Source organism: Pagrus major, chromosome 3, assembly GCF_040436345.1.
Source record: "Pagrus major chromosome 3, Pma_NU_1.0".
Taxonomy (NCBI): domain Eukaryota; kingdom Metazoa; phylum Chordata; class Actinopteri; order Spariformes; family Sparidae; genus Pagrus; species Pagrus major.
In genome coordinates, this window is record NC_133217.1 from 14159928 (window position 1) to 14179463 (window position 19536).

Below are 19536 nucleotides of genomic sequence, written 5' to 3' on the forward strand. Positions count from 1 at the left end.
GCCCGTGATTCATTATATAGTTTAGTGGCGAGCGTGGTTAGCAGAGGATGTTATTACAACAGCAGCAATTAATGCCAGTCCAATAAAACACATGATTACCACATTTGGAACGTAATCGCGGTTGTTATCCCTGTACTGAAAAGAAAGGCAACACAAAGATAGGCTTTATCCTGTTTCCATTCTGCTTACTTTTACTTATAGCAACCAGACTGTGTGGGCGATAAGGTTTACATTCTGCCACATTCTTGCTCCAGCTTGGCGAGTTGTATTGATTTCACTTCCTGCATTAGTTTTCTGGAGAAGGTCCCATCCTCCTCTGCACGTTTCTCCTTGCCCGCTCACCTGGAAATTGTGAATCACGTCATTGCTCAGCTGTGAATTCGCAACAGACGTTTGCAAATATGCTTGGACGCTCTCTATCTCCCCTGGACTAGGATGCATGTGATCAATAAAAGCACTGTTTTCCTCAGCTGTAACTCATGTGAATTCTCAGAGAATCCCCGCAGGCGTGGATTGAGGCAACAACAAGGAGTGCTGGGCCGATAAATATAATGATAAACAGGAGAGCGAGACAGGAAGTGAAGATACACCGTGAGAGAGACAGAAAGGCTAATATTCTTGATTTATCAGCCCAGCAGTCTTTGAGATGAATGAGAAGAAGAGAGCTGTTATTGTAGCCCACGGGATGAATCCTCACTATTGCGCTGTTTGTCTTTGGTTGCGTTAAAAAATGAAGTGCAAAATCAATAAAAATGTTAATCAGAACAGGAAAAAAAACATTGTTCTCACTTTCAATTTAGCCGGCCACTTGACTGAAGAGAGAAAACAATCTGGACATCAATCTACGAAGTCATGCCATGAATTACACTCCTGCACCTCCTACCTTTGTGTCTCACACAGACATAAACAGTGTTAAAACGTCAAATACGTTATTTATACCTGTACTCACTCTGAATCTTATTTTGAAAAGATCTTATCACTGTTTGGGTGTGTTATGGCACTTCAAATCAAGTGCAGCAGCAATTGAGGTAACAGACGAGTGATCAGCAACAGCTACTCATCATCTCACGATTATTCTGTGTAATGAGACGGAAAAATATTTCTGATTGCAAGACTGAACGCTAGATTCAATTATTTGATATGTTATCCATAAATACAGTGTGTTCCCTGCTGTCAAGACCTGAATGGTGATTCTTTCTGTGCCTGCAGGTGAGACCGGTGCAGCCCTGTCACGCCCGCAGCGCCCCCTTTCGGCCCGGACGGCCCACCACGCCCCGGCGCCTATGAAAGGGTACCATGTCAGCCGTAGCATGTCCCAGCATTCCTCCTCCGGTGGTGGCGGAGGAGGGCCCTGCCACTGCGCGCCTGAGGACTGTGATGGCCCGGGCAGAGACTACTACCAGGGTCACAGCGATGGCCACTATTACCCTCCAGGTCCGGCCGAGGCCCTGGCGCTTGAGCGGCATCATTCCCACTCACATTCGCACTCCCATAGCCACTCCGGAGGGGGGACCTTCCCCCGCTCACACCCCAGCCAACACCCGCCTCTCCAGTCGTTTGACTCTTGCGAGGAGTGCCTGTCTGGCCACGGAGGGAAGATGCACCGCATTCCCCCGAATCTGATAGACCAGTTTGAGAAGCAGGGGCCCTTTCATCCTGATGGCTTCCACACACTGCAGTACCAGCGCACCACCAGTGGGGGCGCCGAGCAGCGCAGTGAGAGCCCCTCACGTATCCGCCACTTGGTCAACTCTGTGCAGCGTCTCTTTGCCAAGTCCCATTCCCTGGAGGCACCATCTAAACGTGAGTACAACGGCACGAGAGGAGGCGGGGACTACCGTGGCGAGAGAGGAGGGGGCCACAGGAGTGGAGGGGAGGACGGTGGAGGCCACTACTCGGGTCACCAGCCTCGCTCCACCCGAAGGAGCAAGTCCCGAGAGCGCAGCAAGAGCGGAGACTCGCGGCACGAGTCAGGCAGACGCCATCGCAGCAGGACAGCAGGCTGGTGGAGCTCTGATGACAATCTGGACAGTGACAGCAGCTTCCTGGTCACCGGGGGCAGACGGGGGTATCCCAGCGGACACGAGAGCTTGGACGCAGCCATCCAGGAGCTCACCATGAAGAGGCCCAAGGAACGCGGCGGTGGGCCGGTGCCGGGGCCGGGGCCGGGGCCAGGGCCAGGGCCAGGGCCAGGGCCAGGGCCAGGGCCGGGGCCTGGGGAGTGTGTGGCCTGTACCACAATAGCTCTGGCTGGGAATGATGGAGGGGGACACCACGGGCACCACGGCCACTCCCTGAAAAGGAGCACCTGGTCAGCCATGACAGTGAGTCAGGCCAGGGAGGTGTACCCTTCCACCAGGGGAGGAGGCTACGACAAAGCCCTTGTGCCCGTGGAGAGTAAGCTGAAGGAGAGGACCTTCCACTACCTGCAGGTGTGTGAGTGCCTGCATGTCTAACACTGTGTATGTGTGTGTTTGTGTGTACAGAGAGAATATAGTGCGACTGTTTGCTGCTCAGTGCTGACCTGCGGCAAAGAGGAGCAATATTGCAAGGTTCCCCCACATCAGGACAACAGACACCATCATAAAAACAACACTTTGCTGTGTTCTCACACAGAACTTAAGAATGAGTCTCACCATGTACCATTATTTCCCAGCTCTATTTCACACCTTCTTCTCAGAGTCACAACTTACTCAAACCCTCTTTTCAGTGATAACAGTGTTTCCAATGTTTCCAAATATGTTCATAAATCTTGATTCTGATGATTTCCTGATATCATAAAGCTTCTTATAACTTCACATCCTACCTAATAACAGTCAAATGGACCATTTTTTTGTCCTCTTTCACAATGAATCTCAACACAATTTGATTCACCTAACAATGTGTTCTTACGCCATGCATGCGTCCAATGTGACACGATGTCCGAAGCTTGCTGTCCAAACTGAAGGCGTTGCATTTCAATCACATAAAATTTCCATCTATTTCTTTGACAGAAGTTCTACTTAAAGTATATCTTCATGCAACGTATTTCTATCACATTGAGTTGATGCAAATAAATTGAATAACTTAAGTCTTCAAGTCTGCTTAAATTAAGTTTATGCAGTTGCATTACATAATGGATTACTTACTACCTTTACAATGTATGTAATAGAATTAGATGGGAATTTTATGTAATTGAAATACGTAAAGTCAGTGTTTTAGGGAAATTATTTGTTCAAGTAAAGTTGGCGTTCTAAATTGTTTGTTGTTGTTATGTTTTAATGTTTTCATCTACAATTTGTACACATTGCACCTTTAAATCATCCACTTTAGGGTCCTCAGTCAATGCTCGTAAAGACTTTGAGACTTGCCAAACAAGCAAGAGTTTCCATCCACGTTTTCCTTTAGATTGATAGTCGGGAACACCGACATGAAACAATTAAGAACAGCAGAACTCACTGACTCCATGACAGGCATGATGGGAAATGTAGTGCATGCAAGAGTGAAAATAATCAATGTAAATAATTTGGACACTGACACTCTCCTCTATCCAGTTATATATAGGTGTTTGCTGGTTGTTAAAGCCCTTTTTTATACAAGATAATATATGACGTGAAAACTGAGCTACCAGCTGAGAGGCTCTATGTACTGTCTTGATATTTTGCTGTAAGTCAGCAATTTTCACCCACGCAATGATTATTTAAAGTCTGTCTCTGTACCCAACACATGCAACTTTTCCCCTTTCTCTCATGTTGTATACACAAATTATCTTAAATGAAAAGCTAATGGCTACTACTTGGTACCTATGGAGCCTGCTGACAGAGTATACACACACAAAACACACAAACATGCACACACAAACCTCCAGCTGTGCTGAGGTAGAGCCGCCATGCAGGCTGTGTTTCTGCGGGAACAGCAGGTAGCCACAGGAGTCCCTGGTGTTTTTCCAACTCTCATCCTTTAGACACAGCTGAGGTCTGCTGATAGAAGAGACAGAGAGAGCGCAACTGTGTGTGTGTTACCGTTTTCAAAGGACAAACCCCACACAATTTGCCTGTGTGCCTCAGGCTACCGTCACATTCACACCTTAGGACATGAAATGAACTTCCCCGCTGCAGACTCTCTCATATCTCTAGGCGTCACTTGCAGTTTCGCGAGAAGAGGGGGAGATGGAATTTTTGTGCCGAGCTTAGATATGCTGAAGTCAGCCAGATTGATCCGTGGGTTCAGAGCAGAAGGCGTCCTGGAGCTGCAGATATAGAGTTGTTCAGGTCTACTCCACCAGTGCCAGACCTCAGGACAAACAGCAGCTCAGGTGCCATGTTGAAGCAGCGGCTCCAAACTGAAGTCTTGTTCTCTGCTGCAGGACAAGTGCAGTCAGAGTGTGTAAAGACAAGATATCATACATTCAACAACCTTAAACTTTAAAGAGGCCCTAGATGTTTTTATTCTCGCAGTAACACTGTCACAGACAGTGATAGTGGCGAACTGGTGAACATATGTGGAGCACTTGGCAGCTAAAGAGGCGGATATTTCCCTCAAGTGTTAGTGGCAACAAATAACGGAGCTGAATATTGATATCCAAATGAATGCTAACAATGCTCCGCTTATGCTGGTTGTGTAAAATTGCTAACAATTCACCATATCCGCTTATATTAAATGGTCAGTTTTGTGTTCACATCTTAAATCCACTGCTCACATGTTCACATCTTCATAAACAAATAACACGAAGAAGAATAACAAGCCAACAGGAGGGTGAAGGGGTGCACACATGTCATGTCAGCATCCACGCAGATGCTAATGGCTCGAGGATAGATGCTTTAGGCAGGGAGATCTCAGGTTGGTAGAACATGTAGAATGAGCAGGCGTGCTGACAGCATGACACTGGGAGAAGGATCTGTGTTCTTGTGAGTCTAGGATGGACCGAGTCTCGCTTGCATCCTGGTCTCGTCCCTGAGGATAGAGGTGGCCTTTTCAATGCTTTAAAGATGGAGGAAATTCTCCTGCCAGCTGTCTCTAGAGAAGCAGGAGGGCTGCTTCACATTCAAGTTCATCAGGATCAAAAATGTAACTTTCAGGTTGAACTTGTGACTTTTAAAACTTTAAAAATTGTAATAATTTGATCTGCCTTTCATTGAAAATGTCTTGGCCCACATGCATTTTCAAGATGCTGTGTGGAGGACTGAAACTGCCCAAATTGGAAATAATTAGATAAATATATATGCCATTAAATGCACCAAAAACAAGATTAGAATAAATAGAGGCATTGCTATTTCTGAAAATGTGACATAAATTGATATATTTGATTAATTTGGCTCCATAACATTTGATCCAGATCAGAGTCCTGGTTCCAAGACGCTCAGTTTCTGTCCAACTGTGCTGTGATTGGACCCCTCATTTGCTTAATGAAAAAGAAATTGATGAAGAAATGTAAAAGGGAAAATAAAGAAATATGTACGTTTGTGGAAATAAATGGGGGGATGCAAATGGAGAATGCAGAATAAGATACATTGATAAATTCATTCATTTAAAATGTTAGAAATTAAATGGGAAAGTAAATAAATAGTTGAATTAATACAAAGGTAAATAAATAAAGAGCAGACAAAAGCAGAAATATCAATTTATGTTCCATTTTACAAATGAATATTAATTTATTTATTGAAACCTTTGATTATGTTTTTGTTCTTTTCTGATTTTGGCAGTTTTAGTCCTCCAAAACATTGTGTGGAGTGTGGAGGAATAACATTTATTCTTGGCATTCTTCTTATTTATCATTATTCTACATCTTATGTCTGGTCAGACGTTTTGCTGTTCAGTTAAAGAATTAAGAAATATCTTGCCATGGAAACCCCAACAAAGAAAAGGACATAAGAGATTAATGTCAAAGATCCTCCTATACAATGCTGTCATCAGGTTTGTTGGTCTGACTAACGAAAAAATGAATGTGCCTTTGTTTCCATCGCAAAACTTGGTGATCACAAAGTCATGGATGTAGTCTCGAACTCACAAAATAATCGTACTCCCAAGCTACCAATAATATTTTATAACGTGCTGTATGTACAAGCTTATACTGACTTATACTTAAGTCCACTGTGGGTCGTCGCTCAATTTTGCCTCACAAAATCAAGGGAAGCAGCTCGAAGTGAAATTGAAAGGAGCAAAAAAAAAAAAAAAAAAGTGATTTAATCTTCACAAGTCTGAATTATCCTGGTCAGAGGCAGAGGGACATGTGCAAGGTTTTCTCCCATGGTGTCAACGGCAATCACGATGTGTGGCATCACAACCCGGTGCTCTCCGTTCCCTAAGCCTCTCCCATCCCCTCGGCCTGTGTCTGATAGATAAGGGATGATAAAAAACGAGGAATATGGAGCGAGAGTGAAATGAAGACGGCGACGGAGAGTGAGAGAGGGACAAAGATCGAGGGGGAAAGAGCAAGGTAGAGGGATGCAGAGATAGCAGAGCAAGCTGAGGGATAGAGGAGAGATAAAGGAGGTGATGGTAGCCAAGGGGCGACGCGAGAGGAGGAGAGAAAGAGCAGGATGAGAAAACGAGAGAGATAGTAGAAGGCCAGGGGGATCGGGAGATTAGGCTGAATCATCTTTTAAGTGATGACCTTAAAAACACACACTCAACTGGATGCCAAACCCTGGGGCCTTGACTGTGTGTGTGTGTGTGTGTGTGTCAGTGTGTGTAGGTGGCTTGATCACATGCTTGTGTGAGGCTACACACCTCACAGCGTTTGCAAAAACTAAAAGATGGGGTTTTCAGCTCAAGCGGCTGCCGTTGCTTCCTGTTAGAAGGTGTGAAGCTTTCGTTCTACTGGAAAACAAGCGGGATCAAACAGTAAACACACACACACACATATTTACATATCCAACTGAGTGGTGCTCCACAGTGATGAAATTTAAAGCTGCACTTGAGGATTTATAGAGCTGCTGAAAGCACTGCGTACAAAAACTCAAGCAGGATAGCTGAACATGCAACGATCATGGTAATGTCATATTTTGATGATGGTAGGACGTCTAGCTGACGGCCATGTTGGACATCAGCACAGTGTATCTCTTTGCTGAACTGTTTCTGAACCATGACAGGACATCTTGACTTGACTTTTTCTGGGAAATGATCACCGTGTTAATGTCAGCTCTACCAAGCTCTCTCTTTAACACACTTTAGCTTTCTACTTCACAAACTCCCTGTCACATCAAACCCATTTTAACAAGAAAGTAAGCTCAGATGAACCAATATTACACCACCTGCAACCGGCTGGTGATGAAAGTAACAACAGCTAGGTGTTGGTCGAAATCAAATTACAGCAAATAGGTAAGTGAATACTGGACCTGTGTTCTTCAGGAGGCCAGAAACATGTCAAAAACATTGGTAAATCTGCTCTTTGTCTGCTGGTTTATATAAATGTAATTACTTCACCAATACTTCACTGCAACAACGTCTTTTTACGTAGTAATATATCAGATGTTGTGTTTTGCATATCATGGAATGTTTCGAGTATTGTTGAATTAGAGATGTGTATTTCAGGCAGGATAAGTCACCTCGTATGAATTTGCCAGAAAATATCTCACAGCTTTATTCATAGCCTTAGATGTTTTTCTTCTGACAAACAACAACAGACCAGAGAGTGGTAACATTTAAAGAGCATTCTGACTTATTTGAAGAAACTCCATAAGATGGCCGCAGAGTCTGTCTCTTTTTTTGTTTCAGCTCATTGCTCCTCATTGATCGCATCGTCTTCCCCCTTAGTTTCCGTGTTCCTGTGTGTGAGCTTCTCATTTTGTTTTCTCATTTGTCGACCTGTCTGTCTTCCTGCTCTCTGCCCCTTTAAGCCTCAGCTTCTCTGTTTTTTGTTTCGTCACCCTGTACACCTGTCTGTCTCTCTGTCCGCCACCTTCCCTGTCTGTGTACCTACATTTCGTCTACCTGCCTTTGTGTGTGTGTGTGTGTGTTTATTTGCTCTCCGTCTGTCGGCTTCTGGCTCACGCTGTTTCTCCTTCTCTGTGTCAGTGTTTCTCCAGCTGTCAGAGTTTCTCTCTTTCTGTAAGTCCCTTTGTCCCTTTCTCTCTTTCTTTTTCATCATCTCCTACGTATGCATACATGTGCATGTGTGTGAGTGCGTGCTCTCATCGTGTGCATGAGCATGCTTGAGCTGTCTGTGCTGGTGTGTTGGCTTTACTCCGGGTGCACGTGTGCCACGACTGTACGTCTGAGTCATCGTTTTCCTCCGGTTCGAGGCGTGAAATATTTTTCACTGATGAAATATATTTCTGTTCTGAGAAGTCTTTTGAATTTAATAACAGATATTGTGAAGAAGCTGGCGACAGTGCAGCAAAACATCTTCAATATCTCAACACTAATTTATTCACATTGTGAGTAAACTTTTCCCTTAACAGTTGGTGTAGAAGAAGAATGCATACTTACTTTAAACTCATTTTAACTGTTCTTAACCCATTTATGGAAAATATTACTAAAACTGAGTTTGACCATGTTTGTACACTACATGGTCGTACAATTGAACTCACCATATTGTTGCAGATTAAAGGATAAGTACACCCGAAAATGAAAATTTTGTCATCATCTACTCACCTCCATGCCGATAAAAAAAATTGGGTGTGGTTTCAAAGTTAGAAAAACATTTCTGGAGCTTCACAGCAAAACAGTGTTTCAGCACTCTCCTTAACAACTGAAGTAGATGGGGACTTGTTTTAACACATTAAAAAAATTACCCCAAAAAACATGGCTCCATACAGCTTCTCCAGCATAATATAAGTTTTCAGAAGTCTCAAGATCCCAAATTGATTGGAGAAGATGCTATTAGCATCCTTGACGACTGTCGAGCTGTGTGCTAATGCTTTTAGCTTAGCAGCTACATTAAAGATTTCTGCTTTAGTTTGCTTATGCTGTGTATGGAGCCATTTTATATTTTTTTTCAGTTGTTTTTTTTTTACGTTTTAAAACCCCATCCCATCAAGTCCACATTTACGTCAATTGTTTGAGAAAATGCTGTGACGCTGTTTTGATGCGAAGCTCGGGAAATGTTTTGTGGACTACCAAACTTCTCCTGTCTTTCCATCGACATGAGGGTGAGTAGATAATGACTGAATTCAAACTTTTGGCTGAACTTACCCTTTAAGCCTCCTCGGCCCTTCTCTTACCTTACCTGTGACTATGTGAATGTTTTTGTGACTGCGATTGTGCCTCAGGTCCCATCAGAAGACTGGGGAGGTGGGTTTGGCGGTGGCGGTGCGGGCGACAGCGGAGGGGAGATTCCGTGCCGCCGCATGCGGAGCGGCAGCTACATCAAGGCCATGGGCGATGACGACAGCGCTGACTCAGACACCAGCCCGAAAGCCTCGCCGAAGTCCACCCTGATTGCGCAGAGGGACGCCTTCAGACGGTCTATCAGCATGGATCAAAGGTCAATGTCATGACACATGGATTGTTTGTGTGAGGGTTTTTAAAAAGCAGCGGCTGAATCCCATAATCCAAAAATCCAATATTTTAAAAACCACAGAAAAGTAGCATTCGTTTCCTCCTATTGTGGGTACCTTCTTATATGACTCAGAGGTTTGAGATTTATGTGCACTTAGCATAAGTAAAATATGTTTACTCAAATGTTCAGACTGATTTCAAGTAAGATAAACAAATTATAGTTATAACATGAATCACTGCAGTTTTTTCCCACTTGACATGGGGATGCAGCGTCACAACACTTGCACTAGGATTTCTGCAGGTGGCAAAGTTGTGGAGCCTGACTCAGTGACATTTAATGTGACAGCTGTAGTTTACCAAATGGTGTTAGCTGGTGCTGAATGTTACAAACAAAATGGGTTTTTGACTCATGTTGACACAGCTGAAGATTCTACAGCCAGAATGAAGTAAGTAAGAAATAAATCTCTGTGTCGTCATGTAACAGAAAGCTGATGACGTGTATTATTTGTTTCCTCCAGGTACTCATGTAAGCAGTGCACGGACTCCTACCCCAACAGCCGAACTACACCCAAAACCCACACCCGCTCTCGCAGTTACACTCGCTCTCTGACCAGCTCACAGGTAACAAATAATGTTGTTTATTTGTATTAAAGGAGACCTATTACGCTCTATTGCTTTTATCCATTTATTCAGTGTTTTGTATGGGGTGTTGCATGTAAGAGGTCTGTTAAGTTAAACAGGTCAAACTCTGCACCAACAGAAGCTCCTCTCTCCCACAAAAAACACTGCTCCTGAAACGCCTCATCAACGTTGACTTTATGACAACACACTACATCACCATGTCACACATTTGCATAATTTCTGCCTAGCAGCAAGTTTGGTACAGAAGAAATACTTCAGCACAGCTGTTATATTGTTGTTAGCGGTGCTGGCTCAGGCATGTGTGAGCTGACCAATCAGGGCAGACTATGTATTCAGCAGGGGGGGCCTTAAAGAGACAGGAGCTAAAACAGAGTGTTTCAGACAGAGGGAGAATACAGTGTTGAAGCACAGATTGAGAAAACTGATGTTTTTTGAGCATTAAAGCATGTAAACATATTCTAGTAGTAACCCAAAATAAAATTATGAACCTGAAAATGAGCGCAATATGTCTCCTTTAATTATGTTTTTGAATCGGGGTCTTGACTACAGCAGTGTGTCTCTCGTCCTTCAGCTGGGAGACACGTTGAACCGTCAGTTTGAGTCGGTGTGTGAGACCATGTTCGGGGAGGTGGAGTCTCAAGCCGTCGAGGCCCTGGATCTCCCCGGCGTGTTCCGCACCCGCAGCCACAGCTACGTGCGCGCCATCCAGGCCGGCTGCTCCCAGGACGACGACTGCCTCTCCGTCTTCTCCATGTCGGGCCCCCAGGGAAGCATCAAGGGCGGGGCCGGTGAGTGTGCGGTGTGGTGTAGTGCTGTGTGTGTGTGAGATGTGTGGTTGTCTTCTTATGTGGTGGCAACCTGGTGGGAGACACAGTCGGACAGCCAGTGGGAGAGGGGATTTTGTGACAGCTTGTGTCTGCTTACCTCGACAAAAGACTCTGACACACATGCACAAACCTCACACATGCACTCACTGCAAAGCAACATTCAATGAATGCATCCATTTTTAATTTCAAACCTTTTTTTCTCTTGTATTCTTTTGATCTCTATGATCTCACTTTTTCACCCAAGCCTTCTGTTCCTCCGCGGCACTATCTTTGTGTTTGTGTGTATACAGTATGTGTGTGCTATAAGCATAGACGTGTATGTTATGTTATTGTGCATGCTCTTTGTTCTCTGCATCTCCTCTCTCCTGTCACCCTCCCTTGTGCGATTGCAGGTTTCTCAGGCTCAGTAATAGGTACAGAAACACTTGTGATTATGATGATAAGTTAGAGTCTCCAGCTGCTTCTCTATCTATAGTATGTGTGCGTCGTTCTTTCGCCTTCTCACTCTGTATCATTCTTCTTCTCTTCTTCGTCTGAAAAATGTCTGGTTTTGTGTATTTTGTGTTTTTTGTATGATCATTTTTTGTTTAATCTCTGCAATCACACTCTTACTCAAGCCTAATATACTTTGCATCTCCAATAATCTCTGATAGAGTGTGTGTGTGTGTGTGTGTGTGTGTGTGTGTAGACTGCAGAGCCACTCTAGTGCCTCACAGGACTCCAATTGCTAGGCTTAGACCAGCAAATCCCCCCCCGATACTTATTAAAGCCTCTGTGAGGTGTCATATACATCGACCGCAAACACACTTGTGCACAGTACGCAATCTGAAATCACACATAACCCTGAATACATGCGCACCCCCCCCACACACACACACACAGACACACACACACTGGCGCTTATAGAGCTTCATGGTTAGGAATCTTTGTAAACTGTGACAAGCTGGCTGGTGATGAAGATGCTTGAAAATAAACCATGTGTGTGTGTGTGTGTGTGTGTGTGTGTGTGTGTGTGCGTGCGTGCGTGCGTGCGTGCGTGCGTGCGTGCGTGTGTGTGTTAGTGAACGAAGGCAGAATCTGCGCTTCTCATTTTAATATTTCTCTCAGGAAATTGCTTTATCTCCTTAAGAAGCAGAGTTAAGTTAGCTCAGGGGAAGAGGTTTTCTTTTGCCACTTCCGTCATGTCTGTCTCTCCCACCACTTCACTCCCTGCCGCTCTCTGAAAATCAAACCACAAGCTGATTTTTGGTGAAAAGACGGAGCGCTTTTTGAGGTCCATTTGTAAATCTTTCTGTCATCCTGCACTGGCATTATTTCTCATTGATTTTGTTGTTTTCTCTCCTTCTCTCTGCATTTCATGTCAACAACTTCCTCTTTTTACCATTCCTTTCACCTTCTCCTTTCAGTCTGTCCCTTTTGTAAGTATCCACCTCCCCTGTTCCCTCTTGATATAGTACCCATGTTGCCTTTAACAGCCCACTGTGCTTCTGTCCTTCTTTCTCCCTCTTTTCTGACACTTCAGTCTTTCCTTATCGTAAAGGTGCTCCTCCCCCACTCCCACCTCGCATGTCCAAGTCTTCGCTCTCGGTGCGAGCCCAGAGCAGCACCGAGTCCACCCAGGATGCCTACTTCCAGAACAGCGGACAGCTGACCTCAGTCTCAGGCCCCGGGCGCCCCAAGCAGCACAGCAACTCCGTGGACCTGGGCAGCTCTGACGGCCCCTTAGGTCGAACCTCCAGAGGAGGCTACTACACCGCCACGGGCCCTGGAAGATCCCGACAGCACAGTAACTCGGCAGAGAGCCTAGATGGGGTTAGGGGTTCGCGGGAGCTGGTGCCCTATGGAGGGGGTCCAGGAGTTGGGGTGAGGGCCAAACACAGCAGCTCAGCTGACAGCCTGCTGGAGGGGCCACCGAGGCCGGCCCGCGAGAGGGACAGCAGGGTCGGGGGCAGCCTGGGGAAGTCGGTATCGCTGCCTCAGAACAGCATAGTGCTGAGTAAAGCTGGGGACGACGGACGTGGTGGGAGGAAGTGGAGGCCGTCCATAGCTGTGCAGGTGAGAAAGCACATTCTCTCTACCTCTATCGTAATTAGAGTGCAACTAATTAGTCTTTTTTCAATTTGTTAAATCTTCTGATCCACAAAATGTCAGAAAATAGTGAAAGATGCCCTTCACAAGTCTTCAGATTGCTTGGCTGGTGTGACCACAGCAGTCAAATCATCGCATTTGAGAAGCTCAAACCAAAACATGGTGAATGATGTGATGCATTCTTGCTTAAAAAAAAATGACTGAAATGATTCATTATCAAAATGCCAAGTTTATCTGTAGACCAAACTAAAATGTCAATTGGTTAATCATTTCAGCAAGAATCAAAATACAATCATAATTACACAAGAAACATGTTAAATAAATATTTGCCAAGAGAAAGATGAGAAGATTTACCAGTTTCATGTTTGTGCATTTACTACGGAGCAAAGACAGGAATTGATTAGCATAGCATAAAGACTGGAAACAGGTGAAGCAGCTAGCCAGCCTAAAAATATGCTACCAACACTCCTGACTCACTAATTAACGTGACGAATCTATTCATATGTATCTATAACTGCTTCTTGGTGACCAGCAGTCGGGCACACTCGACTTAATTAAAAATTAATTTAAACTACATTAAAGTAGTAGTTAGGCATTTTGAAAAATATACTACAAATATTTCCTTTCTTGTTATGGATTTGCTCATGTGTCTCTGTTAAATATGAAGCCACCACCAGGAGCTGGTTTGCATATTAGCAAAGATACTGAAAACAGATTGAAACAGCTAGCCTGGCTCTGTCCACCATCAACAAATCTGTTCAGCAACAGCTCACTAATTAACAGATTATATCTGTAAAACCATGATGAAATCCAAAACTTGTTGTTTTTGTGCTTTGCTTTTTGTACCTATTAGCAAGCTTTAGCAGTGCTGGTTGGTGGATCTGTTCTGCCTATTAGGACAAAGCCAGGCAAACTGTTTCCAATTATTTGCTAAGTTAAGTGCTATTGACACACATGAGAGTGGTATCAATCTTCTCATCTAGGCCCCAAATTGTATGAGTATGTATACCAAAAAGTCTAATTGCTCCTTTTATTCCAGTTGTGTATGAAGCCTTTAGGTTGCGTGTTTCAACAGTTCCCTCTGCGCTCTGACCGTGGCACTTTGTGGCTGCTTCTGTTTCAGGTCGACAGTTCAGAGACTCTGTCAGATTCAGACGCGGAGGGCAAAGCTCTGACAGAGGTCCATTCTATAGGAGTCCAAGTGGAAGATGACAAAAGGTAATGAAAACACAACTAAATGTCAAAGCAGGGAAAAAGTATTTATCCTTGAGATCTCTTCTAAACTCGGAGTGTGTTTATTTAGCCTGACATTTAACTTGCCCTTAATTATGGACACAAATTTGAAAACTAAGATGTGCGTTTGTTTATTTGCTAATTTAGCTTCGCCCCAAAATATGTGGCCTCATCAAGACCTTTTTGTCTTTTCAGAGTAATTTATGTGAATAATTTTAATATGTAATTTGAAAAGCCTTCATTTCCCGGGCGCCCAACAGTGCAGCCACCTATGGTTGATTTCTGGGCTAGATCCTATTATTTCATTTAACATTTCATCAGACATCACAGCTTGAACCCAGTAACACTTTGTTCCAAGGAAGTCTTGTTTTTCAACTGTAACCATGACTACTGCAAGTCGTACACGCAACATGATTTTCACATGTGATGCAGGCCTTCTCCTAATTATATCCACCATGCCTTGTGGGTCAGAATCGCACGCATGCATGCGAACAGTCGTAACATCACATTCTCCCGAACCCCGAGCAGTGTTTGATCACGCACCTGTTAACAATGTCCCCCACCTGCTGCAATCATCGGGTGACAGTGTGAAGTCGGGGGAGAAAACGGGAGTGCGAGAACGGAAATCTGAGTCACACCTCGCACCTCATCAGACAGCAAAGAAGGATGAGGGGAGGTGGGGTACGAACTTGTGATAGAGTAAACACTCATCACTGAGTCCATTGACATGACATTTGCACACACTGGTGCGTCATATGCCAGAGGATTTAGCAGGGCTTATCACAAACGCTTGAGTCGTAGTGACTGCTGTGACAGCATGACTATCCCTGCTCAAATGGGAATGTGCAATTATTCGGGGGAATGTGATTTGAGAAAGGCGTTTGCATGTGATACTCTTTGTGACTGGATGGCCTCTGGGCCTGCTGTGACTCCCCGTGTTGCAGGCGGGCTCGTTTCAAGCGCTCCAACAGCGTGACGGCGAGCGTGCAGGCAGACCTGGACCCCGAGGGCTTCCCGGGGCTCAGCATTGCCGTGCCAACACAGGACAAGAGTCTCCAGTTCGGCTGTTCCTTCCAAAGGCACTCGTCAGAGCCGGAGTCCGCTAGCCAGTACACAGAGTGCCACCGCACCGTCCACACACAGGGACAGTGGGCCTACAGAGAGGTAAGTGTGCTATGATACGCAAAACTAATCACCTGAGTCCTCCTTGATTAAAGATGGTGTTCTTTTAAACTATATTCTGTGATTCAGGTGAAAAAATGCATTATTTCCAGATTGTTTCTTGCATTGTTTACCTTCGTGTTTGCTGGTTAGCTCTTCGTTGCCTTGAAAGGCTGTTGGATGCAACCAACTGTAAATTACTGGTTAGCATGAATCTTGGGCAAAAATGAGTTTGTTAATGACCACATGCTCATGTGTCTACATATGCAGTCTCACCTCATGCAGAGTGGAGGCCTGTTTAAAGATAATGCTTCATTTTGCCACTACTGGTCAAAAACCCCACTGGCTCGGAACAGTTGACATTTCTCTCTTGTGTCTTGCTGAGAAATGACAAAAACAATACCAACTATCATGTTTGTCTGTTGAATACAAATCTACAGCCAGGAGACAATTAGCTTAGCTTAGCACAAAGCCTGGAAACAGGGGGAATCAGCTAGCCTGGCCATGAATTGCAAATTTCGGAAGGATTTAACAAAGGTGTTAATTAGTTAATAATTAGTGAGCTTTAGAGGTGCTGCTAGGCTGATTTGTTTCCTTTGGCCACATCCAGGCTAGGTGTTTTCTGCCTTTTTCCAGTCTTTATGCTAAGCTAAGCTAATTATCTCCTGGCATTAGCTTCATATTTGATGAACAGATGTGAGCATGGCATCAATCCTCTCCTCTGATTCTCGGCAAGAAAGCAAATGCGCATTTTTTTCCCCAAAATTGTCAAACTATTCCTTTAAACTTGACCAAAAAACATGGTTTGTTTTTAAAGTAAGGAACAAACTGTCATGGTCCCAGGTTTTAGCTCAGTTGACTTCTTATTTTATGTTCAAAGTTTATCCTTTTGTGTCATGTTTTACTTTCCACTTCTTGTCTTTGTCTGTTTTCCCACCCTTTGTCTGTGTATGCTAGTTTCATTTGTTCATTAGCCCCTGTGTATTTGAGTCTGTGTTTTTCTTGTACTCTTCGTTGGTTTTTCTGTTTTTGTCCTATGTTTCCTGCGTCTCTTGTGTTCCTGTGCCTGTTCCACGGTCCCCATGTGTCCTCTGTGTTCCCACTTTGTTGTCAGTGGCTTCTGGTTGGTCTTCAGTTTTTTATTTCTCTTTAGTTTTGTCATGGACTTTCCTTTTTCACTTTTTTGTGTTGTCTTGTTCCCTTGTTTTTGCATTTTTGGATTTTGAATTGCTGGACTTGATTATCAGATATTGGTTATCTGCTTATCATTAAAGCTCAACTTTTTCTATGAAATAATAAATCTCCAAGCATTTAGTACCAAATAATTACATCAAACAGTATTAAATATTAGACATTTAGTCGCTTGGATGTCCTCACACTGTCCAAATACTACTGTACCTTATCATCCATTAGTTAGTGAGCCAATGATCCATTGATGATTACATATTAGAGGGAGGAGTTCATCCTTACAGTCAAATTTAATTGCCACTCATGTAACTCATGTTACCCCAGGACTTTATCCAGAGTGGCTACACCACTGAGCCCTGCCCAGCAGACCCACGGCCCCACCAGCACCCACACCTGCCTCCACGCTCCCACTCCCCTCTCCCCGTCGCCTCTGAAAGAGCTTGGGCGGGTACGCCGTCCCTGGAGGGCCCCCGGAGCCTGCCCGACTCGGGCCGAGCCTCACCCTGCATGAGAGACGGAGAGTTCTTCTTACGACTCCTGCAGACGGAGGTGGAGAGGATGGAGGGCTGGTGCCAGAACATGGAGAGAGAGGCAGAGGAGAACGAGTTGCCAGAAGAGGGTGAGTTTTGGAGGACGATCAAAAGGATAAGAGATAAAGACAAAACGATGAATAATTCTTGGATTTCTAAAAGTACTCGTGTGCTGTTTCCTCCCTAGTTCTCGAGCTGATCCGAAATGCAGTTGGCAGTGCCCAGATGCTCATGTCTCAGAAAGTCCAGCAGTTCTTCCGCCTCTGCCAACAAAGTGTGGTGAGTATGTGCGATTGCATCTGAAATCATGACAACACACATTAGATATGGTGTGTGGTTTTGCCCACATTCACTATTGCTCAGGGCAAAATTAGCTTGGCTGCAAAAGCACTACTGCAGAAATCGGTCCTATGTAATCTTGTCGTCTTTCACGAATCCTCATATTACTTTGTCACCCATCACATGTCGTGTCCCATCTCCCTGTGCCCCCACCCAGGACCCATCAGCGTACCCCCAGCCCACCTCTCAGGACCTGGCAGGCTTCTGGGACCTGCTCCAGCTCAACATAGAGGACGTCAGGGTCAAGTTTCAGGACCTCCAGAGGCTCAAGGACTCGAACTGGAGGCTCCCACCTGAAAAGAAGGTGAGAGGCCCGGGGGTCCAAACAGCCCTGGTTTCCCTGAAGCGCTCCCCCAGAGCTAAGATGGCAGTGTGCAGAAGAGTAGCGCAGATGGTCGTGCCCTCCGAGCCTTTACAGGCTGTGAAAATACAGAACAGCAAGAGGATCTGAGTCGAGCCACGAGACAATGGAGTCTTAAACTGATAGAAATCTAAATGCATTTTGCATTTGTTGCCGCTGGTCAGACAGAAGAGAGTACTTGTCTGTTACAATATTGTCTACTCACTGATCAACGACTTTAATCTTGATAACAAACTAACAATTGTCTCTCTTTTCTTCTTTTTTCATTATCTTTGTTTGCGTTTTCTTCTCCCATTTCATTTCCTTTTATGCCAATGCATGCTGAGGTGCTTATTTATTGTCGATTTTGGTTATTTGTCTGTCATGTCTCGGCCCGTGATTGTCCCTCACTTGAATTTTACCTTATTTGTTGTTGGTTTTGCTCTTTCTCTGTCACATTCTTTGTGTCTCCCCACTTTTTTTGCATGGGACCCCTTTCGTACAAACCACTTTTTTCACCACCCGACACAATAAATCCACTGTCCGTTGTCATCATATATCTACGTCTCACCATCGCCGTGCCAGGAGGATAAGAAGCTTCCTCCTCCCTTACCAAAGAAGCCAGCGGGCGGGGTGAGCGGCAGCCTCCGGGCAGATAGCAGCGCGGATGGTGGCGCCGGAGGTGGAGGAGGAGGAGGAGGAGGTGTGTCGGGGGGCCTGGTGGTGCCTCGCCTGGGTGGACATACCCTACCCATCAGGGAGAAGTCCCTGGACCTCGGGGACCGTCAGAGGACAGAAGCGAGGAGGAGGCTGCTGCAGACCAAGCGTACCGCCTCTTTTAGGCAGAACTCGGCCACGGAGAGCGCCGACAGCATCGAGATCTACATCCCAGAGGCCCAGACTCGACTCTGAGCGTCCACTTCCTCACTTTCCCTCACTAACAATCTCGGTCTTTCTCTGAGCCCAGTTTTGGATCTTCTGCGGGTCATTGCTGTTTATCCTCTCCCCTCCCTTCAGCATTTCCATCATGTCACTTACCACAACTGCTAATTCACTTCTCTTGCTCATTAAACAAGCAATGACAGCCATTTTAGTGTCTTGAAATTTGGATGTTTTACTGATACAGAAGCCTAGACCTGAAACGGTAGCTAGCAGATGTGAGTTATGGACTTTTTTAAGAATTCTTTTTGGCTGACGACAAAGAAGAAAGAGTCCACTTTTGTAACAGTAGTCAGCAGAGGTTCACGCAGTAGTAGCATGCCTGTGCGTGTTCACCTAGCACTTCTCCATCACTGCAAATAAAGGGCTTAACAGGCACAAAACCTCTGTGTGAGGAGATGACAGAATCTCCCAATGGATCCCTTGTTGGCATCTCCTCAATGCCATTCGCAACGGTGTCAACTAAGATACATCTCTTCACGGATAGCACCAGTATGGATGGATAAACATGGATTCACTCTCACCATCAGTTTAAATGCCCTTAAAGTCAGATGGTTGGCAATCCCCAAAGAACATCCTCCAAGCATAGTCAGTCAACTACAGCTGGCTCCTTTCACCCAGGTGCCATCTGTCCACCCAGGCACCCAGTCAAAGAATATGGAACTATTTTCTGCCTCTTTCCCCTCGTTCCTCACGTCCTCCGACAACCCTCAGCATTCAGCAGTGAGGCTGTTTGAATGTGCAAGTGCTATTTGTACATAGTGTGCACACTCATGTTTTGCCAAAAGGAGTTTTTGCCGTGTAGCATCATAGCCTTGACAGCGAGAGA

General features: G+C 45.0%; 1 protein-coding gene across 1 annotated transcript; it reads left to right on the top strand.

Moving 5' to 3' along the window:
- The first annotated feature begins 1283 nt into the window (after nt 1–1283).
- On the top strand, nt 1284–18680 carry dlgap3 (discs, large (Drosophila) homolog-associated protein 3). Its single transcript, XM_073463328.1, has 12 exons — nt 1284–2142; nt 2200–2432; nt 9192–9406; nt 9939–10041; nt 10634–10850; nt 12412–12944; nt 14101–14195; nt 15155–15374; nt 16884–17178; nt 17277–17368; nt 17586–17732; nt 18354–18680. Exons 1-12 carry the CDS (start codon nt 1284–1286, stop codon nt 18678–18680), a joined length of 3336 nt encoding a protein of 1111 aa, XP_073319429.1.
- Nucleotides 18681–19536: the final 856 nt, after the last annotated feature.

What these genes read in the sequence shown, in the direction of transcription:
- dlgap3 (XM_073463328.1), top strand. Translation starts at nt 1,284, where the DNA reads ATGAAAGGGTACCATGTCAGCCGTAGCATGTCCCAGCATTCCTCCTCC. An exon ending in AAGCATCAAGGGCGGGGCCG is followed by an intron (nt 10,851 to 12,411) that starts GTGAGTGTGCGG and finishes CTGACACTTCAG; the next exon opens with TCTTTCCTTATCGTAAAGGT. An exon ending in GACAGTGGGCCTACAGAGAG is followed by an intron (nt 15,375 to 16,883) that starts GTAAGTGTGCTA and finishes ATGTTACCCCAG; the next exon opens with GACTTTATCCAGAGTGGCTA.